This window comes from Perna viridis, chromosome 4, assembly GCF_037379345.1.
Source record: "Perna viridis isolate PV_CMFRI_1.1 ecotype Kerala chromosome 4, ASM3737934v1, whole genome shotgun sequence".
Classification (NCBI taxonomy): Eukaryota; Metazoa; Mollusca; class Bivalvia; order Mytilida; family Mytilidae; genus Perna; species Perna viridis.
The window spans coordinates 13,550,233-13,575,496 of record NC_142448.1 but is presented as its reverse complement, the minus strand read 5'-3'; the positions used below and the strand labels follow the sequence as shown (position 1 = coordinate 13,575,496).

Here is a 25,264-nt window from a genome sequence, read left to right as displayed (position 1 = left end):
TTCAAACTTGATATGACTGAATTTTGATTGAGTTTCGACATTAAACAGATACATATTTTTCAAGAATTGAATTGGCCCTAATTCCAAAATGGTTCCAGTCACTGAAATATTGTTTTTGGCCCTTCATTTCTACTCAGCACAGGTTGCAACCCCTGAAATCAATCCTAGACTCCAATTTTTGGTATTGTGTCACTTTGTTGTACAATTTTTATGTATTACACGATTGAAGTCATCACTACAGATGTTTTATGGTTGGCATCATGAACTTGAAGCTGGTTACGGTGTATCCATCTGCACCATGAAGACTTACTTGTTCACTATGTCATAGTTCCCTTTTCTCTTTCGTCTACTATGGACTTAACTTCTATGAGCAACTCCGCAGGTGTTTTTAGAAAAGCAGAGGACACTTACACTACTGGTACACCTGGTAGATGCTCCCACTTTTTGTGGCGTCGAGTTGCTCATTTACTTTTGTTACTTTGTATGTGTTATTTTGGTTTTCAATGTGCTTTGTTGTGTGTCTCTGTTTTCCATGTCCGTTCTTTGTCCCTAGACTACATTCTTTTGATTTACGTTAGAATCTTGTTTCCTTTGATTACTCTCTTTTAAGAGATCTGTTCACTTTTACTCATTCCTAAACCATTCAATATATAACCCTAAAAATCAATCACAGTCTCACTTCGGGGTATAGAATATTGTGGAACAGTATCATAGACTTCCATATACTTTAAATCAAGTTATATAGTTCTAATTTCCATGAAATGCTTGTTTTTTTATTAGGTTTTTTTTTTTTTTTCGCCCAATAATTCAAAAAATGGGTTGGACTATGACCCCTAAATCAATACCTAACTTCCCCTTCTGGTTTGGAACCTTGTTTAAGAAGATCAAACAACTGATATTCAAGTTGCTGTGAAAGTACTTATATTTGTTGATACCAAATTTCATGGATCAACGAATAAACACAACTTCGTGGATTCTTGAATTTGTTGTTTACATGTTTTCAGTATACACATTAATGAAAATTTCCTATTTGTTGGGAATCAAATTTTGTACTTTAGCTTACCCACGGAAACCATGAAAATTTGTACTCCATGAACAATAGTACTTGCACAGTATGGCACAAAGACCAAGCGTCAAGGGCAATGAAAACAGATACAGGTAGTATCATACCATAATATAACCAATTTTTTTTCAGTCATATAAATGCAGATCTGAAAGTTATGCATGTTACAGTTACTGTAAATGAAAACGAAAGATTCTTTTATTGTGTAATGTTCTATCAATCATTGTACATAAAAATATACTGGTAACATTCAGAAAATCTCTTTCACATTTATTCAAACTCAATTTCATTGGACTACACATTTTGGCTCTTTCCATTCACAACATTTTCGTGTCAAGATTTCACAAAATGATTTTCTAAAAATAATTAATTCACCATGTGATGATAAAACAATCTGAGGGGAAGTATAAATTCAGTCTTCTGGATAGTTGAAACCCTTTTAACCGAACTTCTGGAAAGTTAAAACCCTTTTGATCAAACTTCTGGTAAGTTTAAACCCTTTTGATCAAACTTCTGGTAAGTTTAAACCCTTTTGACCAAACTTCTGGAAAGTTTGAACCCTTTTCATCGAACTGTTGATCTTTTGAAGAACTAAACCAGAGCATACCAGTCGATAAGAAAAATACTAAAGTTAAAATTCCTAAATCTTTAACTGGGTCATATGGTCTGACACATATTTTTTGTAACTGACTTGATACTTGTCCAGAAGAATGTATATAATTAATAACAGCACAGTTGAGGTATGTCATTTACTATAGTTCAATCCAGTTTAAGAGTCAAGTTTAATATAAATAATTCGACATGTGTTATAATCTTAAATTTGAATTAATAAATTAAATTAAATTCAAAAGAACTGCAATAAAAACCAGCTAATTAAAGTAACTAACACAATCAAAACAAGAATATCACAGATGCAAAGTCTCCCTATCAATTCCATAACACTACAATCTCAATCTGAACCAAAATCTTTTTTCAGCTACTAATAGAAATGATTCAAAACATGTTTAAAAAATGCAACTTTATTTTTCCAAGCACTAAAGGAATTGGGCTAGTGGCTGAAAGAACATTTTGCAATCAACTCCATGTAAGAAGGGAAAGCATGCATGCTTAAAACGATAAGAAGTCGGACTAAATGGGTTATACCAAATATGTCAGTGATTATAATAAAATACGTTCCTAAAATCTTGCCTTATAAATACCTCAAAGGCCTTGCCTTAAAAATGGAAATTTCAAATACAATTTTCACACTTACGAAAAAAAAATTACTATTAATTTAGGAATAATTGTAACTTTGTTTAAAGCATTCAGATGACAAGAATATTTCTTTTTTTTTTTGAGAAAGTAATTATTCAATATTAATGTGCTTTTTAATGCATTACTGCACTGCCCAAAACTGTATAATATAGTTAATAAGAAATTTATTAATATTAATTAACCATATGGAGGAAATTTTCTAGCATAATTCAAAAGCAAATATCAATGAACAATAAAACAACTGCTATGCAATAAATAATATGCATTTCTCTAAACAGTAGGAATAATTTTTATCTAATTAAAATTGATTTTTTTCTGGAATAGTTGCAATTAAATTGTTCTATGATTTCAGACATGGATTGAAATCTGACCTGCATTGCTTCTCTTGCAGTTCCATGGGAGGAAATTGAAAGACATTTTTTCCAAAAATCATTTCCATTCAAAATTTAAATTATGCATTAAATTTAGCTCTGAAACTTTCCTAAATGCATCTTAATATGTCATTCAAAACTTAATTAATAAATAAATTGGTTTTTAATCCACATTTTTTTCTTTCTTTTTGTAAAGACTCAAACAAGTACTTAATAGATGATACAACCACCCAAATATACTGTTATGTCTATTCTAACAAGCACAAAGCAGTATGTTACCTCTTTCTCACTGTAAAAATCTACATAAGCCGTAGTCTTGAAGTCTTCCTGTGCACTCAATACAATTTAAAATTCATCTGAAGCTCTTTTCACAAAAAATACAGTAATGATTTAAACAAACAAATTAAAATGGGGCGAAAATAAACAAGGCAGTATCTATTGATAAGGATAAGATACAATTTCCAAACAATCTTGCCTTGTTTAGTTATCATGAAAAATCTATAGGCAAATCTGATATAGAAGTTGGAACAAAAAACTTGTCCATAAATAGACCCCTTGTGATTCTTGATACAGTAATCATTAGCTGCTCATTCTATTGGCCCCAATCACTACTGATTGCACTTGAGTAAGTTTCCGTCTCTGAGATCAATATCAGATGTTCATCAGGATTCGTCATCATCAACATCATCATCTAAATCATCACCTAAGTCATCATCTTCATCATCTTCTTCAACCTAGAAAAGAACGATCTTTTAATACACTCTTGAGTAATCTACTAAAATGTCCAATAAAAGCTGTTTTTTTATGGGAACAATACAAAGCTAGGATTTACTTTCAAAATGAAAAAGAGTTTATAGGTTTGGTTATTATTGAGGTTACATTTCCTTGTATCAAACATGGGGCAGCAGTGATATAGCTCAGTTATGAGTACTTTAACAAACATTTGTTTTTTAATCAAATGCTGCTTATGTGAGGTTAGGTTACTCCTTGAAACATGTACAGCCCACTACAATATTTATATGATAGGTATAATATTTAATGTAAAAGTTTATTTAAAATCTACAAAGAAATTACTAGTACTGTGCAAGAGAAATCCTAGATTTCAAACATTCTAAATATTTTTACGTCCAAGTTTAGCAACTGTAAATATCAAGCGAGTTAAAGAAAAAAAAATATGATGACATACTGGTTGACCCAATTCCTTCAGTTTTGACTTGTATTTATCAATTTTAGTATCTTGGTCAGCTAAAAGGACTAGTAAGTCTTCTTGTTCTTTCTTCAATGTATCTAACTCTTCTTCCACACCCTGTTTGGCAAACTCAACCTGCTTTTTCTCTTCTTCTAATTTCTGTAAAAAATAGAATTACATTAACATTTCATGTAAACTTTACAATATCAACTTGGTCATTAAAGGAGAACAAAGTTTTACAGCAATGAAACAAAATTAACTTTGCATTAAAAATGATAACTTCATCTCATTTGATTTTTGAAATTAGATATTTTTTCAATATAGATTTATTAAAACAACAGGCCAGCTTGGTCAGAAGTATACAAGATTGTGGACAGTGTTCTCCCCAAGCCCTTTAAGCACTGTGCTTTATGGCGCTACCAAGCTTGAGCGCTGCACAACTGACCTTAGTAAGTAATTTGCTATCTTGATACCAGCACTGTGCTTACTATGAGGATTAAAAATCAATTACAACAGGAAACGTGTGCCTTGAAGTCATTTACGGCATCCTACAAGGTAACTAGCTTTGAAACTGACCACAGTAAATAGGCTATGGTCTGCTGATCAATGTCGTGTCACATATGCTGAATTAGCACTATCCAAAAATACTGGGGAAAACACTGATGAAAAATTTGAACTACTTTCTAATGATGGCAAAACTTACATTGTATTTATCAATAGACTTCAGATTTTCTTCATTAGATTTTTTAATTCTCTCTGTCAGCTGTTGTTTTTCTTCTGTCAATTTGTTAATTTCATTTTTAAGACTACTATTATCTTCATCTGACTGACTATTTACAACTTGGGCTTGTTTCTGAAAATAAGAAAATTATCTTTAAATAAAATGTCTGCATTTTATTATTCTAATCAATACAGTCTAACAGCAGTTTTGAAGTTGTCAGTTAGCCTGATAGGACAAGATGTGATGTTCTGTGAAGACATTCAAAACTGTTCTTATTCTGTTAATCACAGTTGATTCAATGTAATAATATTGTACCAGGGTATCACAGCAGTAGCCTGATAGAAACTGTCAGGCAGAAATAACAATGAAAAAAAAAACAAAAAAAAGGAAGTATAACAACATTGAATTGAGATCATTGCGTCCATGATGAATAGCAAATGTAGAATGCATAAGAGAGAAGATATTTACTATAAAAACTAAATATTGTTTTAGTATGCTCAAATGTTCAACTATCAAGCTTAAGAAGTACTTTAACAGGGCATGTATTCACATAATGAAAAGAGATTAAGAGATTTTGGAGATTAGGGTAAAACACTACTTACCAAAGACTGTATTTGTTGTGTAGCTTCATTATATTGCACCTGTAACTGACTAATTTCTGAATCTTTAGTTGTTATTGTTTGCCGACATTCTTGTAAGTCAATATTAAGTCTATTTATAGTAGCACTTAAAACAGCTGTTTCACTAGGATTATTCTCTTTATTTTCTTCTGTTTCATTTTGACTAATAATTTGTGCCTCTGCTCTGGTTAAGTCTTCTTTCTAAAAATTAAAAGAATTTTTTTGAATACTGAGAATTGAGATAATTTTAAAAATATTAACTCCCTACAATTATCAAAGCTGTAACTTATATAACATCATGTCCAACATTTAACAGAAACTACTGATGGTTGTTAAGTTGGGCCTATGAGGTATACAGACATAAACATGCAGACTGACATGTTTTTTTTATATGGTATCCCCTTTAATACTTTGTTTAAAGAGAGATAATAACTTAAAATAAAACTTGAAACCAGCATTCAATTTTTTTTATGTGAAAAAGGACCTTAACAATAAATTAAAAATACACCATAATCAAACCCGAACAGTAATTTATGGTCCAAAGTATTGAGCTGGAGCTTTATACCAAATTTTACAACATTCTGATGAGGGATTGGTGAGATATTTTCAATAAAAAACTGATGAAACAGACATACACCGGTAAAAACTGCAGTAAAAACTAATTGCTCTAGACATCAAAAGGCAGGGGCGTAATGGTAACAACAGGAAGTCAAAAAATGAGGAGCAAAATAAAGCACCCACTAAATTTCATTAAGTATTTTTTTTTAATACATGTAAGAATTTGATACAATTCCATATTTATTTTGGTTGAAAAATCCTTTCAATATATAATGGAAATAAAACAAAATAAAACATAAACGTAAATAATCTGTATGATTTTCAAGTTTACAGTGCTTTATGATACTTTTCACTGTCCTGGTTATTAACCTATATATAAAACATTGAATTTCTACTTACTAATCTCTCTAATGTGGATTCTTTTTCTGTAACATTAAGTTTAAGGTTTTGTAATTCTAATTGTAATGATCTAATTTCTTCATCCTTTTTACCATCATCTACTGCAGGACTTGGAGCTGGAAAAAAAACACAGAATTTCCAACTAGCATTTTCTATTATTCTTTCACATGAGGTGTGTGTGACTTAAAGAAGCTTTGTTGAATTAGACCTAAATACTTTCACATACAACCAAGTGCATCAACAAAATATTCATTTGGGATTCTAATATCCTGTTCTTTTGTAGGCTTTCATGCTTTCTTCATGTAGGAAGAAAACATTTAAGAGCTGATAATTTGCTAATTGGATACTTGTAAATACCTTTATCCTTAGCCACTTCAGGAATTTCAAGTTACTAAATGGTAATATACATATTATGTCAAAGATATGCCATAGCAATCAATTTACAAGAAATACTACTTAATAACCAAACTAAGAACTAAGTACACAATTGCATACCTTTCTGAGCCTTTAACAGAGCATTTTTATCTTTAAGTTGCTGAATTAATTCTCTCATTTCAGACATATCTTTCTGTTGTGTGCTACACTTATCCTGTAGATCTTTGAATTCTACTCTCATTTCATTCAACTGCTGATCCTGGAAACATCAACAAAAAGAAGTCAAAATTAGAAAAATCTCACCAACACATATAAGTCCCAATAATTATAAAGCATTGCTTCTATGAATTAGCCCTTGAACATCATTTTTTTTCTTCAAGTTATGATATGGTCATCACTTGTAAAGTAGTCCTACAACATCAATCAACAAACTTGATAATCCCATACAAGAGGATCAAAATTGATTATTTAGGTAATATGTTATGGTTACTTAACACAATCAGGAATCATGTGTACTATGTTAGGTTAAATAAATGAAGAATAGAACATAACCATTTTTTAAGTATCATTTAGTACAAACACTATTTTACATGACAAGTATTTACCTGTTCTTGAATCAAATCTTTATATTGATTTACCACCTTTTCATGTTCTTGCATGCTTGCCATCTTCTTCTTATTTTCTGCCATGAAAGCTTCAGATGACACTGCTTTTAAGACATCAGCTGGGTAAGAATATAAGGCTTTAGATAACCCTTACAGTATTGACAATCATGTAAGATACATTTGAATTCACTATTTTAACCTATATATAAACAAGGAAAATTCCTATACAAATAAGTAATGTATTAAATACTTATGTAGGTACTATTTTTACCAATCACTAAAATAAGAGATGTACCTGAACATGAATGACTTTATACTATCTAAATATTCATGCCATATTTAAATAGTTTTCAATATGTTTATGTTTTTTTTTACTACAGAGATAGATGATTAATGTATTTGTTTATAACATTAATATTTCCAATAATATACTTACATTCTAAAGACTTGAACATGCTTGTGAATTCATAATCAAATATCACATCACTAGCTTGTTTACTGTTCAGATGAGGTTTTTTAGCTGCCTTGGTGTAACTTTCAAATTTTGGTACTTGGGTTAATTTATCTGTATACGTTTCCAATCCTATTCTACGCTCTATGATCTGTCTTAAAGATGCCCTATAAAACAAATCATATTCTGGCTACAGAAAGATTCAGGGTAAGTTCAAGATTAATAATAACGGCATCAGAATTACATTGAGCATGGCAAATCTAAGATTTCAGGTTACCAGGTGAGGTGTGAACATTAAAGTCATTCATTAAAATTCACATCGTGAATTCTTTAACTGCATTGAAATTTCATGTAAAAACATACACTTCCACACTCTGCACCCTCTTAATCCTAAACTGCTGAATGACACAAACAGGGTCAGGGGTAAAAATTAGGAAATATAAGCTGGTAGCCCAGACCATATTTTTGTTTAATATTTTCTGTATGTTGAACTAAATTTTACCCCAAAGTTTGGTAGCCCAGTACAAAATCTAGTAGCCATGAATTTTTATCCCTGACATGGTCTGAAACTACTTATGGTTTAAACTTAGCATGGGTTAAGCTTTCAACCAACTGTATTTCAGTAGTTTCATTGATTTTTATCAATTTAGATCGAAGATCAGCATTGATATAGCAGTCGCCAGAGCCTTTAGATTTGTAAAGTCTGTTAGCATCTGAAATGATCTTACACTACCACAGAAATAATTCCACTGGCATACACCATTAAGGTCCACTTTATAGGTATTTCTAATATATCATATTTATTCCTTTGCTATTTACGCCAATAAACAACTTTTACTGAGAACTAAATATGATGAATTAACAACGATTGAATTAAAAATAGTTGATCTTTAACCTCACCAATACATGTTTATTTCAATGCATTTACTAAAATAAACCAATCGTTCATTATATTGTAAGTCCATTTATTTAAGTTGCCTATAAATGCAATATTCTTAGACATGTAATAAACCATTTGATGTTTTGCTAGAAATGAAAACCCTTCAAGATTATAAATAGCCATTGTTCATAGAAATGAAAAAGAGCAATGCTGAGTGTCAATTGAAAGAGCAGTCTTTAGATATTTCATGCAGAACCTTGCGGATCCATATAGTTACAAAAAGGGGCAGTGGTTCTGAAACTTATATACAGAAAGAGGTTCCAAGCAGGGACTACACTCTCTGTTCCATGGTAATACTTGCCACTCTTTTCCTAAATTTAACAAAAGGGTAGCATAACCCCCAAAACCATCCTGATCTACCACCCACTGTATCATGTATTTTTATTATGGTTACCGCCTCATGCCATTGGAAGCCCAGAGATGACAAATAATAAACTTTGCTTTTAGATGATGGCATAGGAATTTAGATAATGCATTTCTCAAGAAGGGTGTCAGTCTAGGATCTGGTGATATTGCTTTTTGTAATAATTATTCTATTTAGCTATTTGGCTATTTTGTTATAATGACAGAGCTGTAGGTGCTTCAGGACCTTAAAAGTGCATGGTGAGTGTTTCCTGCACCAGACATAATTGTTGAAAATTTGTTTTAAGACTGGCATTTATGTCAATGTATATGTCTCTGGAACTAAGTGCCCAGAAACTACTTTACAAGACACACAGGTGTCAATGTGATAACTTGTAGGACTTGAGCTATATAGCTTATCAACATAGAAATGTCGCTAGTTGAGAGGGACACGTATCGAAGGGCATGCTTTATTTCAATGATTGTGGTTAAAATTTGAATGATTTGACAGACAGTTTTAACCTGGAGATCATTACATCGGATTTTTTGACTTGCAAATTTAGAAATTGGGAAAGGCCAAATAGTAGTTTGTAGTTCAATCATGCAGTATGTTGGACGTTTGGTGTTAATTCATCTAGGTGTTCCATGTTAACCAACATCGAACCTGAATATTTTGCAAACTGGGGCACCGCTTGCTACGATTCATCATGAATTTTGTTGAGTGTTTATTAAATGTTCTTGGAAATCTGAGAGAGTAATCAAGGGAACCAAGGTTATAGCGGTAATCAAAAGAATGTAATCCTGGGACAAAGACCAGACATGGAAAACAGACATACATAACAAAGAACATAAAGTAACTAAAATCATACATACAAAGTAACGAAAGTAAATGCGCAACTCGGACTCCACTAAAAACAGGGAGCATGGACCAGGTGCACGGGTAAGCGTCCTCTGCTTTTCTAGAAACACCCGCCAAGTTGCTCATAGAAAGTCCGGGGTAGACGAACAAGGAAAGGAAAACTATGACCCGTTGAATAAATCAGTTTTCATGGTGCTGATGGATACACCATAACGATCCACGAGTTCATGATGACGACCATAAAACTTCTGTAGTGATGACTTCAATCTTGTAGCAATATAACCCTGTTCCAGAAGCCTATTTTTTAGAGTTCTAGCATGATACAAAAAGTCGTTTTGGCAAGCTCTGGCATAACATATGAGTTGTGATATGAACACTCCAAATGCAATGGTGAATTTAGAAATAAATCAAAGAGTTTATTCTATCTGTCTGTTTAAATAGATGACAACATTTAGAAACATGAAATACAGATAAAATTCAAATTTCAGCCCGACAGGATTATTTGTACAAAAGATGTTTTTTTTTTACACATCAAATTTTGTTGATGAATTAGTTATCTTTCAATATTAACCATTTACAACAATAAGCATATGTCTCGACATATCTGAAGTCAATTGCTGTACTTTGTTTTTATTCCATCTTTTATACAATATTACTGCAATTTGACAATTATTTGAGGCATAAAAATTCAAACGATCGATATAAATTGATTCAGTACATAAGTACTTTGATTAAAATATTATGCATTCCCCCTGCAAATCCTAGACATCACATTTAAAGGCCTATATCATGCCATCACATACTATTATATAGAATTACTGTCAAGATATCTACACCAGGAGCCCCCAATGTCTAAAACTCTAGCTGTTATAACAGAGTTATCTGTATATCATCAAAGAATTATTTGTCAGAATCACAAATCTGCTGTTATATTACTGACAACAGTGTGCAGAAAGCTTGGATGTGATTCAGTATGATCTAACACCTGTGCAAAGGTCAAACACTCAAGAAGAATGATAACCGATCAAAGGTGTATCTATATTTACAAAATACCAAAAGAAATGATTAAACTGAAATGTATTGATACGACTTTTCATTAGAAGTGACTTTTTTGGAGCATTAATATAGTTCACTTTAATGATAGGCCAAAGCTAAAAATAATTCATAAAGTGTAGAGTCTAGTACAAAGTACTCATTTAACTTAAATAACAAATAAATGAAATATTTTTACATGAAGAATGTCACAACTTTGAAGTTTAAATGGTGCTTTATTTGCTTTTATTGTATTTAATTACGACACATAAATTTAATTTAGCTTTGCCCAATAAGTATAATTACAAGTGTTTTTGAAATGACACTTTTTAATAGAAACAATAATTACCTGCTGAAAGTTTCATTTTGATCATCATTATAAAGGCAAGTGATACCAAGAAGGAAGGCACATAGACCCTGGACTAATAGTTCATGTTCATCACTGTCTGAAGCTGATACCTGAGTTATCAGCTGACAAATAGGTTAAGGTAACATAATACCAAATTTTTAACATAGATGTAACATAGAAATCAATTTCTGTACTTGTAGTCTGGGTGGACATACTTCCTATAAATGGGTTGTTAGCTCATTCAGATTTCATCACATCAATCAATATTTTTCTTCAAATTGATTTATACTATGAGAATGATAAAAAATTTCAAACTTGTTTTATATTTGGGTTATTCAACATTGATCTGAATTTCTAAAAGGAAATAGTTATAGTTATGGATGAGGCTCATATATATATATATATATATACAGGTATATATATGTATTAATTAAATTTGTGTTACTTATTGCTTAACCCTAATAAGGCATATGTTGTTCTAGTTTGTATCTGACCACTTGGATGGTTGTCTTTAAGGATACAAAAGGTACATTTGCTGTACTGGCAAGGAAATGTGCTACACATACAGTACTGTCACACAACCAGGCACTAAGCAACATTAGAAGTCCAACTCTTGTCTGCATAGTACCTCCCTATAAACATTAAATTAAAACATGTCAGTAACAGACAAGCTTAAAAACATTTCCATAAGGTTCAGTGACAAGTTGTTCATAGAAAACATAATTCAGATATCAAAACAAAATGGACTTTTAGTATAGATCAGAAAAATAATCAATGTTTTCAAAGCATAAAAAGTTAAATTTTGTATTTCCTTTGATCTTGTTCATTTATGATCTCCATTCTATATATCGGTACAATAGCCTTTAACAATGTTTACTTACTCAGCTGTTTAAAGGAAATAAGAAATAAGTATTATTTATACCTGTGCTAATATATTACAACACTGTTGCAATAGAGAAATTGGTGGGTTCCCTATACTGGTTGCCAGTTGTACTCTAAGTAACTGTTCCTTCTGGGATGAATTGTCAACAATGGCATGTAGTAAAGCTACAGCAGCAAACCAGTTAGACAGGGAATCAGTGCTAAACAGTCCTCCACATAATAACTGACCAGCAGTTATTGTGTTTCCTAAAAATGAAATTAAATTGTTTCATGCTTCTGATGTTATGTTAAATATCATATAATATTCTTAAGTATTACTTGAATTTTGTATTGTAAGTCTTAGCTCTTGAACTATTTGTACACAAGTAAAGTAAAATTAATTTCAAAACAAACCTGTCTGATAATAACAATTGGCTTTATGCTATAGGAATAATATCATGCTGTCTTTTATTTTATTTTGAAAACCGTGAATATCCAAAATAAGATCATGCTATAATTATACCATCAGAGGAAGTAGGTAACAAAGTTTGTACAATCTGTGACTGTCCAACTTCATTTTTGTACAGGAAAGACTGGAAACAGTACAATACAGCACATCTTAGAGTAAATGGTTGTTTCTCATTGACCATTGACATTAACAATACCACAATGGCTGGTCTGGAAACAAAGTGAAAACAAAGGTTACCCATGCAAGTAAAAAACTGGTATCAAAACAATATTTGTAGTAAAATAAATGACTTAAAAATCTCTATTTAATCAATGGCTTTTTCAAATTCTTACCAAAAACTTAGTAAACTGAAATGCAAAATTTGAAATACTCAAACTTACACATTTACTGAACTCAAAACAGCTGTAAGCCCACAACACCTCTCCCAAAATTAATACCAGGTGGTGGTATAAAGTCATTATGATATATCCTAAAATAACAAAGAACAAATTTCTATGTGGGGTATCACAACTGTTCTTTTCTCTCATTGATATGTCAAGCATTATAAACTGCCTTATAAAATGACTATGATATCTGACCTTGGTGGTGTTGATGGAGCTAAAACTGATGCAAAGTATTCCTGGTTTTGTAGGTTTCCTCTTATCACTTCTGACACAGTGTTTATTGTCTGACAAAGGAAGTAAAATCAGAATTAATGCCATATTTTGGATATTGTATATTGTAAAGTACAGCAAAGAAATCATTTAGAAAAAAAATTCTCCTAATGTTAGAAAAAAAAATCCTACTGGATTTCTTTCAGATCTCATCTCTAAGTTAATAAGTGACACAACCACAACTTAGCTCAATTTTCATGGAAAGGAAAGTTTCTAAGGCTACACTATTTAGAACTTGAGTTATATATGAAATGTTTTAATGCTTCATAATTGTGATAAAAATATGCATATCCACTCTGAATACAAATGGAATGTTGGAGCACAAATATGTAAATACACTGTTTAATATAACTATTGGAAAAAGTGTGATATAACCCCATAGTGCTGGTTTCCTTTTGCAATTGCACCCAAGGTCATATTCAGCATAAATCTCCCATACCTCTGTTCCAATTAAAATCATAAAAAGCAAAACTATGTTTTTCAAGCAACAAATCCCTCTTTCTACAACTGATTACAACCAAATATAATTTGACAATAATTACCTCTGTTAAAACATCCGCTGGTACACCACTAGCCATTAATATTGTACATAACTTCATTAGTAAACCTAAAGAAAAATAAAATAACTTGGTGAAACTATCAAAGTAGTAAATAAACTTTCATACATGTATGCAAGGACTTTGTTTTAGGTTTTATTAGTGCTATGTTATACAGAATTAAGCAATATTATAATAAAGACTTTGATTTATGTCAGTATGCATTAGTAAAACCACCTAAAATTTGGACCTCTTTCTTGGATAATATTTTAAAGAAAATGGACTTTAATGTTTGTTCTAAATATCTATCCTGACTTACTACATTGAAACATAACCCTTTGGCATGCAGCTGTCTGTTGTTGTGGATTGTTAGGTGATACTAAATTTCTGACCAGCTGAAATTGAAGATTAGGTGGCAGTTAAAATTTCCAGGCTATTAGCTCAATTTAACCAGCTATGTTTGAAAGTAAGAACACTTTAAGATTTCATATATGCAAAACATAGCAAATAGACTTAACATTAAATATACAACAGAACAGAATCATACAAGAAATAATTGAGTAAGTACAAGTAAGAAATTGTCTTCAAATGCTAATTTAAGGCATAAAAATAAGACTTTTCTGACTAAGTACAAACCAAAATGGAATTTTCTGTAAAAATGAACAATAAAATATAGTCATTCATTACTATTTTGTTCCTTTTTCATATATTTTACATACTTTCCTCCTGCATCACTGACCCTTCCATAATCTCTCAATATATCTTTTTCATTCTTGATCTACAATGATTTGTTGCTGTTCATTTATAGTAATCTTCAGTACTTACCCCTAACATAAGATGTATATTGGTAACTTTCTGGGCAGACCAGCCTGCCTGAGACCTTTGGGATTCAGAGTCTAAGTCAAAAAATGGTGTTAATCTTTGTATAAAACTGCTTTCTCTGAAGAAGTTCTGATTTGATACATTGCCTTTCAGTAAGTTGGTCAACAGTAGTAAACAATCTTCAACAATGATTCCTGAAGAACATGAAATGGTGCATTTATACATATCTATGTATGTGAGAAATAGAAAAAATATCAGAAGTCTTAACCATGTATTTGAAAGTATAGAACTCCAACAACTATTCTTAACAAGTATTTAATGACACATAAAACATAAAAAAAAAACCTGTCATCTTTTTAACAGAGCTGATTAACAATTAAAAAAAAACAACAACACAATATATAATTTCGTACACACTAAAAAGTATTAGACATTCCCCTCAATTACATTAAAATGCCTGTTTACTTGTAACATTATAATCTAAACTCAACCTTACAAACCTCCATCACTGCTTCCCTCTTCATCAACAATGGAAAACAATCTCTCAAATGCATTCTCAAAAGCTACAATCTTCTGTATGTTTCCATTATTCTTAGTTAATTGGATAAGTAACAATAAGGCCTGTGAAAGAAAATATAATCAATAGAAAACAGAAAAAATTCAGCATCAACGCTTCTATTGAAGTAGAACAGACATCTCAATGTGCCCTGTGTCATTCTCATCCCATATATTGTTAATATTTCAGATAACATATGCAACTACAATCATATATCCCTTAATCGTGGAGCAATATTGTAATTACATGAACAAGAGTGCAAGATAAAGAAATCTTCAGAGGATAAAATGTAATCATTCTCTAGCAGGGCTCTGCCAAGTTAGAGAACTATTATATCTTACCCAAGGGTGTCTGAGATTTCTCAGTCTTGCATTAGAAAGCTAGTGTTTGATTTTTTTTCTCACACTGAATTTGTTTTCCTATTAATTATTTTGAATAAAAATGACCTATATTTAACATCAGATCATGATGTATCTATGTGGCCAATGATAAATCACAACCAGGTGTAAAATATAGGTTGCTTTAAAAGGTCACTGAATAAGCAAACCACATGAAATAATCTATTAACATATTTTCTGGTTAAAAATAATATTTTATTATTTTTTTTATAACATTTTATTTATTTAACTCTTTATTTACGATTGTGCAATTTTTTACAGAAAGCACACATGTTCTGTCTAAACCCATGGGTGAGAGAAGGAAATCCTGCACAGCTAAAATCAGGTCTTTTCTTGTTTCTTTAGTGAAAAATAGTATTTCTGTTCAAAATAACACTGACTAAATGATTATGACTTACCTTGTCATGAGATGCTTTATAAAATTAACAATCAATTTAACTACAAATTTAAGGTTTTGTACTGTCATTCCAAAAACTTACATTTAGGGATGTTTTGGCTCCCTTCAAAGCTGAATTTCTAAACATGGTTAAAGAATACATGTATTACCAATCTGCATTTTTGTTAAGGACTGAAGGCAGTACAACAACATAACCATATTCAAGTTTTTTAGTCAGTTATTGTAGAGTAATGGCAAGTCAGAAGCAGTCAAGAACTCAAGTATTTGCAAAAATGGCTTAAATTCTGTACAAAATTGATAATTTTTTTCAAATTTGTGATGCCTGTGCCAATGTAAACCCACCAAATCTTCAGGAATTCTGATAAAATATATCAAAATGCTTCAGAATATCAAAATAATACATGGGTCTTCTTGGTGCAGACACTTGTATTTCAGGTGGAATGGGTAATTTACTTCCTGGTTTTGTAGAATTTAAGAAAATCAGCTATTTTATTCAATGATTATGACATAATGTGCAGTGTAGATAAGTTATAAATATAGGCAAGTAAACTTTTGGTTTCTGTCTAGTAAAAGTTTGCTGTGCCTCAAACACCAATTTTCAGGAAAATAAAGGGGTCAATTTCATCATAAATGTAACTAAACCTTTCTCAATTAAAAAAAAAACATAATGCATATTTTCCCAATAAGAAAGGATGAGGTAGTTTTGAAAAAGGCCAACAGTATTAATAAAATCTGTCAAGAGACCATAGTAAATGGGTAGCACCCTGAATTAAAGCAAACATTTTGGTCAACTTACATCATTTCTTATAATTTCTCTGCTGTCAGACAAAAGATCCATAAGTTTAGAAACACCCATTGGACTAACTAGAATACATTCCTGTAGATCTTTACATTTGTTGGTAAGTAATATGGTAAGGAGCTTGACAGTCGGCCATCTCACATGGAAATCATACTCCTGAAAAGATCAAATGTTTAGTAAGATGAATCCTATTACAAAAAATATAAACTTCTCCAAATTAACTGGAATATGCAAAATTTAATAAAACCAGATTTATTCAAAATAATATTTTCCTATATGAAAAAAATCTCAAAATCAGACATCTTGTTTTCAACCATTTAACATTTCTTATTTCTAATACAGTGAAGACTGTCTAAACCAGACCCTGAATAATCCATAAACCTTACTCAACTAGACACTTTTAGAAGTCTCTATATCAATGTAGATGTATTTTGTAATTAGGTAAACGAACCAATTGTCAAGTCCAAAAGGGGTTAGGTTTAGACTGGTTTTACTGTATATACTGCAAAATGAAGGAAAAGCATGGACCACATGATAATATTCCCATTTATTTTTAATGGCAGGGATTCAAATAAGCTTTCAGCCAGCACTCCACAGTTTCGGGATGAAAAATGACATTAATGGAAACTGGTGGTTGCTATAGTGATTAAAAATGAAGATTCTATTGTTGATAAAACATTTTCTGAAAAAGGAGACTTTTAAATGTATTTTGCAATGTTTCATATATTTTCGATGTTGAGGGGACTTTTTTTCAATGACAATTTGACTTCATTGTGAAAGTGAAAGTAAGTCAATTTTTTACCATGCTAAATTTGATAAGTGGATTACAAAGTGAAATAGATAAAAATCTAACCAGCAATGCCAATGTGACGAAGGGGTTTTCCAAGGAAAAAGTTTTGAAAGTTGCAGGGCATGAAATAAAAATTTAAGATATTTTGCTGGAAATTTGATATTTTTAAACCTGATTTTATCAACTTTTCAAATTTTCGCATATTTTTGAATGGTTTCTATGATAATCCTATTTGTTGTGGGTAAATTTTTTGCAGAAACTTTTTACTGCATTCTGAAGGCTTTTGCTAAAGCTATTTCTAGATATATAGATTTACAGATGCTTGACAATTTTTTAAAGTGATAAATGTTACAAAGCATCAGATTACAAGACCAAAATTAGGCAGTTCTACAATACTGTGGAATGCTGGCTCAAAAGAAATAGGTTGTTGTGAGAAAAATGAAAGGTCCTCAATAAAGTGTCAATGTAGGATATTGGAGGTCCAGGACTTAGGTAAAACAAGCAGTGCTTCAGGACCCCTACTTTCGCAACAAAAAAATATTTTATTGAATATAATTTCTTTGCCCCATAAGCCTTCAACTGTCCAAGTTTGGTGAAAATCTATGAAGGTTCAAAAGATACTCCAGAAACCAATTTTCGACCAAAAAATTATATTTTGTTATGTCGATGTGACCTTGACCTTTAACCTACTGACCTCAAATTTATTAAGTGTCCTCCTTACCCAATAAGCCTTCAACTGTCAAAGTTTGGTAAAATTCTATGAAGGCGTTCAAAAGTTACGCTCCAGAAAGCAAATTTGGACAGCCGGTTGATCAGAAAGTTGAATATCTATACTACCACACTTTTGTGAAAGGCTGGGTACAAAAAAAAAAAGAATTCAAAGGTCCTTCTTCAGAAATTGAGGGACCCAGACATTGGACCACTGATAATTTGAACCCCTGAATGACTATGCAATTTAGCAAAAGAGGAACAAAAGGCCCTTAAAATTGATAATTCAGGCTTCATCAAAAGAAAAAAAGACCCTTATGAGTTTGCTTAATGGTCCTTTCTGATTTCTATACAAGATCTTTGAAATAGGAAATACTCCCATGATGTCTGACAACACAACAAAGTTGAGTGATTATATGATAATGTACAACAGCAAAATAAAAATCGAACTGTTACTTACCTCTAACAATGATAACAATAAGGAAACATTGTTAGGACTTTTAGTAAAAATTTCTGTGAACTGCAACCCAAGATCTACCTGAACTTGTGCTGGAGTTTCTTCATCTAAAACAAATAAGAAATCTCCTGTGATGGCATTATGTGATGCTAAATTAATGAATATAGTATCCTGAAGTATTGTTATCAAAGCACTAATTGATCCATTCCTTAGGAGGGTAAATTTCAAAACCAATATTTCAATGTTTATTTTTTAAGGTAGCCTCAAAAGTAGCAAGTTAAAAGTTTCAGATTTAATAAGGTACTTAAGTAAACAAGTCAAAGAATGTTAAAAGTTTTCATAAGTGTATTCAGACCTGATTTAATGAGGCCAACAATTGAAACTGGTAAAATAAGAAATACATGTAAATATACAATAAAAAGAACTGTAATAGTAAAATCCAAAAATGTAGCCTTCAACTTTAAATTGGAAGAGAATCAGGTCAGTGTATTCAATATGACAATACATAAGCTAAGAAGTGAAAAGTATAATTACCTTCCTCTGAGGGTTCATTTGATAGAATGTTGCACAAAGCATCCAAAGCATAACCTGTTATCTCTGCATCACTCCTACAAAATACACATAAAACACTCAAATCTGTATTTGCATCTATATTTCAACAAAAGAAAGAAGCCATGGGTATAACAAATGAAAAAAAAAGTTGAATTAGCTTAAAGCCATGTAAGGCATATTTCGTTTTAGCCAAAAAAATGTGACATAAAAAATGATCAATACACATGTTCAATATCATTTTTAAAAAATCAAATATTTGAGTAAGTATTAAGTTGCACATATTGTCAAGTCAATTTTGGACAGCACATGAAATTGTTCACTATGTATGCCCAATCTACATACGATGTAAAGCAACCACCAAATCTGAAACCAATCTATCCATTAGGAGCCAAGATTTGTGTGACGAAATTAGGACAGACAGATAAGGTGATTCCAATACACCATCTATTTGTTGAGTGGGGGTATAATTTAGAACAAAAGATACCTGTCTGTTTCCAAAGTGCTAATGAGAATATCCATGGCCTGTGTACCAACTTCAAGACGGAATTTCTGCAATAATTGTTAATGTAAACATTAAAAAACAATTTAATGGTACAGATTTTCCAACATTATACTTATCTCAAAACATTTTTTTTTTTAAATCTTTATAACCATAAAAGTGGCTAAAGTTAATTATAATATGCTGGATCAGGTCTTAATATGCAGTATTTATAGACCCAATAACACTCATACATATTTTACCAAAATTATAATTTTGTGGCGAGGGCATTGGTGTTTTTTTTTTAAATAAAATTATAAAAAAAAAAAAAATCAAATTCCAAATTCTTTAAGTTATTCATAAAATAGAATAGTAAAGAGAAATGAAATATTTCATAAGTTTTCTTTCAGAGTGATTCTGACAAGTTTCAATGCTGATTGTTAAGACCCAAGTACAATGCTTCCTATAATAGCAAATACAGGGATGTGAATTTGTATTTTACATAAGCAATCTGTCCGAATTTATACCTTGGACATGGCCTTAAGTGCTCTGACAGCATCTCGACGGTCATCTAAAAGTGTTGATGATTGCACCCTATCTACCAATCTCTCAACCTGTGAAAAAAATGATGGTAAATTTAAACAATTGATAAATACAGTTTGGCATTTCAAGTTACATAACAGCTGATTTGGATTTTCGCTAGAACCTTGGTTCCCTCGATTACTCTTGCTAAAAGGACATAATATCCTCATCAATCAATCAAACAGTTGAAGTCTGATAGGCACATGACATTGACAAATTGTGGCAAAATGGTCATCCTTGGATCTCTCAGTTTGTCTTATATGTTCCTGATTGCCTACATGTAAGTAAGTTTTCATGTGGCATAGTAATATATGATATAAGATTAATTCATGAAAAACATCCTACAAAATAATGGTTAAACTATATGGAAATATTTTTATTTTCATTATTTCAAAATGTACAGGCCCAAGTAAAATGCACCATAATGTGGCCCATAACTTTTTAGCTACAGAGCTGGACACAGTTATATACAATAATGTATAGTTGGAGGATTACATATTTAAAACGTTACATTTATGTTGACATATGATGTGTTCATGTGTTTAGTTCCATAAATCTACGAAACAGAGATGATATCAGCTTTTATGTTGCTTTGTTTGTCAGCTCTTATCATATTTGCATCTCTTGTAATGTCCACTATTTATTTGCATGCTTGGTTGTTATATTATGTCGGTCAAAAGCTCAATAGAGCTTATGTTTATTATCATGTATTCATGCCGACCAAAAAAGAAAACTTATTTATTCATTCATATGTATGAAAGTTTGTTTTTTATTGTTTACTTAACCATGACCTTGTTTTGCCAACTTCAGAAATATCCAGTGATTCCATGCATGCTACAATCAGTCGTATGTAAGTGCGAATAAAGGAATTATTTTAATTGTAATATTTTTTAATAAACTGAAGATCAATGTAGTTTGAAAGTTTTAACGATCGTGAATTTTTATCATTAAATTACACAGAAAAATGTCTTTACTGGTTGATTTTTCCTTAGAATTTTAACAAATTTTCTTCGAATTGAGCTTGATCTACTTTCATCCTGCGGCAAATATGACGTAACATAGGCGAAAACATTGATCATGTGGACATTGGTTCCGCAATTGTAATGAATTTAAGTGTACCTTATAAATACATTAAATATTTCCACTTTTCACTCAAATGTATCATATTCCAAACTTTCTAATCTAATGATGGGTAAAAAAAAATCTTATAAGGGAAAGTATCGTCAAGAACAAATGGGGGTAAACCATGTCCATTTTCTACAAATTGTTCCAAAACTGGGCATCATTTCATAAGCTTTTGTAAGACTAACATGCATGTACACACTGCAAGTCCAATTGGTACGTTTTCCAGTCGTTCCGTCCCCAAGTCGATCCGGCCTCATTTTAAAAGTCGTTTCGTCCCCAAAATAAAAATATTTAATTTTACCAATTAGTCAATGAATTTAGATAAATTATTTGAGATTTTATCGAAGTTGCATATTTTTTATAAAGATTAGTCACCAAATGTGTATTCATAATGTTTCCGTCAAGAACCATAGACATTGTTTTTGTAATGTTTTATCACATTATTTCATAATTTAGAGCATTAATAAAGATTAAGAGAGTAATCAGATGTAGTGATTTATTAGTTACTTATGCACTGCTAATTATAAATGATTTAATTAATAAATTGATGATTAAAGAATGGATCAAAAATTGATTGGCGGTAATAATTTTTGATGATTTAATTGATTGGCGGTAATAATTTTTGATGATTTAATTGATCAACGGTAATAGTTTTTGATGATACATTTTGATTGGATTATGTCTTCGATGGTAAATTTCACTTGTTTTTACAATTAGTTTTTATAAAATCATATGCCCAAGCTGAGAAAAAAAAACAACTCACATGTCAGGTCTATATAAATAACAACTGAATCTTAGTTCTTCATTATTTGAAAAAAACGTTATTCATGATGTATCCTTGTGTAGTTTGTACGACAGAAGTAAGACCAAGACAGCATGCCTTGTCGTGTGACTCTTGTTCCAGATGGCAACATCGAAAATGTGGCAAAGGTAATACACTAGCAGAGTACCACAACTGGGGAGAACGCAACTTTATATGCCAAGCCTGCAAGGATGCTGAACCTGAATTAGCAGAGGAAGCCACAGAAGATTCATTTAACATTGCGGTATTTTTAAAAAAACTGGGGCCGGAACGACGTGGGCGGGAAATGACTTTGGGCCGGAACGACTTGCATCCATTGGTACGTGTAAGTAAGTCACCAGTTAGTAAGTGTGAAACAATATCCTGGACAGTTTCTGAAGGAGTTCGCTACATCAGATTTATGAAAAAAGGAATATATGTTACATGGACATACAAGACGTGGACTCGCTAATTGGAAAACATATGCTCAGAGACGACCTGCACGCGAGGTCAAACCGTTGAAACGTAACTGAATCAGTACAATATCTGCAGAACGAGCATCTTGTAGAGCCGGTAAGGCCACTTTGGGACAGTGCAGGCGCACAATTAATCGATGAAATGCAAATTGATCTACATAATATCTCTATAAAACTAAGAGAAATTTAAAAAATACTGACAGTGTCAGCACCGGTAGGCTGGACACCACTCGGAGAAGGACCCAGGTATTTGCGAAAATAGTCCATTTTTGTTGATTTCGTGGCTTAAACAACTGCGCATGCGTATAAACGTGGCATTCCTGTTTGGCATGAAATTGTTAACTACGATTAGAATCTTCATTTGGACGAACTACATAATATACAGAATCAAAAACAAATCCGCTTTAATAGGAAAATATGAGAAACTTGATGAAATTAGCTTAAAATTTGTTAGTTTCTGTTTCCACTAAAAAGTGTTGATTTCTTCATTTCCATTGAATCGGAAGTACTCGGCTTTTTACCCTACCGTAATATTAATTCATATTCAAATTCAAATTTTTATCAATCCAATCATAGTCCTCAGGGGCATTTACATTCAACATAATTTTACAAAATCATTTTCTATGAATGAATAAATGAATGGACATTAAAGAACGATTTTTCAATATCAAATAGGGTTTTGTGATATTAGAAATCAAATTTAAAATTTAAGAATGAATTTGTAATATTACAAAATGAATTTCTAACATTAAAAAAATATTTTCTAATATTAGAAAATACCTATCATCCCAAGTCAGGGTTTTGAGTCCACTCTCGCTCCCTCAAACCCCTGACATCACTCATTCATATTTAGCGGGTATCGTCCAACCAATTCCGATTGGTTGCTTTCCGTGGTGAGAAGCACCAATGAAAATCGATTTAACATAAAATGTCTGTGGAAGGTATACAATAATACGCACTGAAAGTTGTATGATGTCACAAATGATGCAATATGAGCAAAAATGATAACTGTAGATTCTGTTTAGAGTCTTTACTGAAAAAAAATGGCGTTATGTGTAGCCACTTTGCAAGTTATATCGAAGAGTTTCTATTACGACTGATTTGATTGGATTTTGGATCCGGGTTAAATTTAAGCAACTCACGATACCCGCTAAATATGAATGAGTGATATCAGGGGTTTGAGGGAACGAGGGTGGACTCAAAACCCTGACTTGGGAGGATGGAAAATACCTATTATGTAATATTTGAAAACATATTTTTTGATATTACAAAATCATTTTATTTAATATCAGATTTTTTTAAATATTAGATATTCATTTTGTAATATTAAAAGTAAATTTTCTAATATTACCATTTCCCGATTTAGTAATATCATAAGACATCACACATTTTGAAATATAATAAATTGAATATGAAATATCGGAAAATGAATTTGTATTTTAGAAAATGAATTTTTAATATTAAAAAATCACTTTGCAATATTGCAAAATCAGTTACATTTTTTAATATTACAAAATGATTTCCTTATATTAAATAATCGTAAGTGAATACAACAAATCCAATTTCTAATATTAAAAAATCGTTCAGAAGTTCAATTGAATTTTTCATATTGAAATATGAGTTCCAATAGTAAAAAAAGGTTTTGTAATATTAGAAATCAAATTTGTAATATTAAAAATGAATTTGTATTACAAAAAAAAAATCATTTTTTTAATAACAGGAAACACCCATTTTTGTCCACTTTGGCTTGCCATACCAAGGGGCGGTGTATATACATGATTCATTAGAATCATTGCATTCCTCTTCGTGTCATATGTCGACCGAAATAACTCATTCGCGCATAAAATAAAACAAAACATTTTGGAAATAAGATCAGTAAACATGGGGTAGTTAAAGGTATGGAACATTGAGCATTGTCGGTCCACAGTGGACACCAATCGCGTATACGAACCCGCATATAAAATTCAAGTGAACTTCTATCACTTCAGAGTTGTGCGTAAATTTATGTCATTCAACAGTTGTGTTTTTTTTTACTTGTGGTCGTGCAGGGACTGATCACGCCTAACAAAGCCTCTTATAATCGATACTGTCAACAAAATGACGGCGGTGTCCTCAGTCTTTATAAACATGGGGTATTATTTGATTCCATACCACAGAAAAGACAAAATAATCCAAAGTTTATAAGTTAACAAAGTAGTACCGAGAAAATTATGATGAAAATACTGAGGTGGTTTTATTTCCACAGATACAGACTTTATGAAAAAGAATAAACTATATCAATAATTTACAGCATATGGATCTTCCATAATGTAAGAATTAGACAAATGTATACTTTTTTTATAGGAAAAAAATGTTGGATTAACATATTTGAGAGTCTCAAAATAGCTTTATGTCCACAAATTGACATGGAATTAGCTGCAGTGACCAAGCTATTGAGTGCAGACTAAAGTTCACGGTGTTTACAATACGGTAATACTTAAAATTTGGCAAGCTTTCAAATTGTGATGACCACTATAAAACTTCTGTAGTGGTGATATTAACAAAGGCTGAACATACCTTGTATATAATAAACTTACTAGACAGTATCCCTTCTCTACAAAGCACAACAGTAATGCACCAATTAACTGTAAAGTGTATATATACTCCCTTTTACTGGAGATGTTGGCATATTGCCACTAAGAAAGGGAAAGTCTACA

At 31.4% G+C, this 25,264-nt stretch overlaps 1 protein-coding gene across 2 annotated transcripts; it reads right to left on the bottom strand.

Annotated features, from left to right (window-relative positions):
* Window positions 1-1,243: 1,243 nt before the first annotated feature.
* Window positions 1,244-25,259, bottom strand: LOC148618940 (general vesicular transport factor p115-like). 2 transcript variants are annotated; one of them, XM_088578328.1, is made up of 23 exons: window positions 25,145-25,259; window positions 20,132-20,218; window positions 19,611-19,675; window positions 19,109-19,182; window positions 18,578-18,681; window positions 16,617-16,775; window positions 14,970-15,090; window positions 14,473-14,663; window positions 13,967-14,042; window positions 13,654-13,718; window positions 13,037-13,125; window positions 12,513-12,667; window positions 12,051-12,256; window positions 11,650-11,760; window positions 11,129-11,250; window positions 7,592-7,773; window positions 7,156-7,274; window positions 6,671-6,809; window positions 6,176-6,291; window positions 5,201-5,419; window positions 4,581-4,730; window positions 3,875-4,036; window positions 1,244-3,422 (listed from the first exon to the last, which is right to left on the bottom strand). In XM_088578328.1, the coding sequence occupies exons 2-23, from the start codon at window positions 20,138-20,140 to the stop codon at window positions 3,351-3,353; spliced, it is 2,706 nt and encodes a 901-aa protein (XP_088434454.1). In that variant the 5' UTR covers window positions 20,141-20,218; window positions 25,145-25,259; the 3' UTR covers window positions 1,244-3,350. The 2 variants fall into 2 exon arrangements, with proteins under 2 accessions (XP_088434454.1, XP_088434453.1); XM_088578327.1 differs by lacking the exon at window positions 25,145-25,259 and adding an exon at window positions 22,770-22,925.
* Between the last annotated feature and the right edge of the window lie 5 nt (window positions 25,260-25,264).

Excerpts from the sequence above, each read along its gene's own strand:
- LOC148618940 (XM_088578327.1), bottom strand. The coding sequence starts at position 22,835 with ATGGACTATTTTCGCAAATACCTGGGTCCTTCTCCGAGTGGTGTCCAG. Across the intron at positions 13,126-13,653 it reads CAGCGGATGTTTTAACAGAG|ACAATAAACACTGTGTCAGA; the intron begins GTAATTATTGTC and ends TTCCTTTGTCAG. Across the intron at positions 11,761-12,050 it reads GTTGTAATATATTAGCACAG|GGAGGTACTATGCAGACAAG; the intron begins GTATAAATAATA and ends TAATGTTTATAG.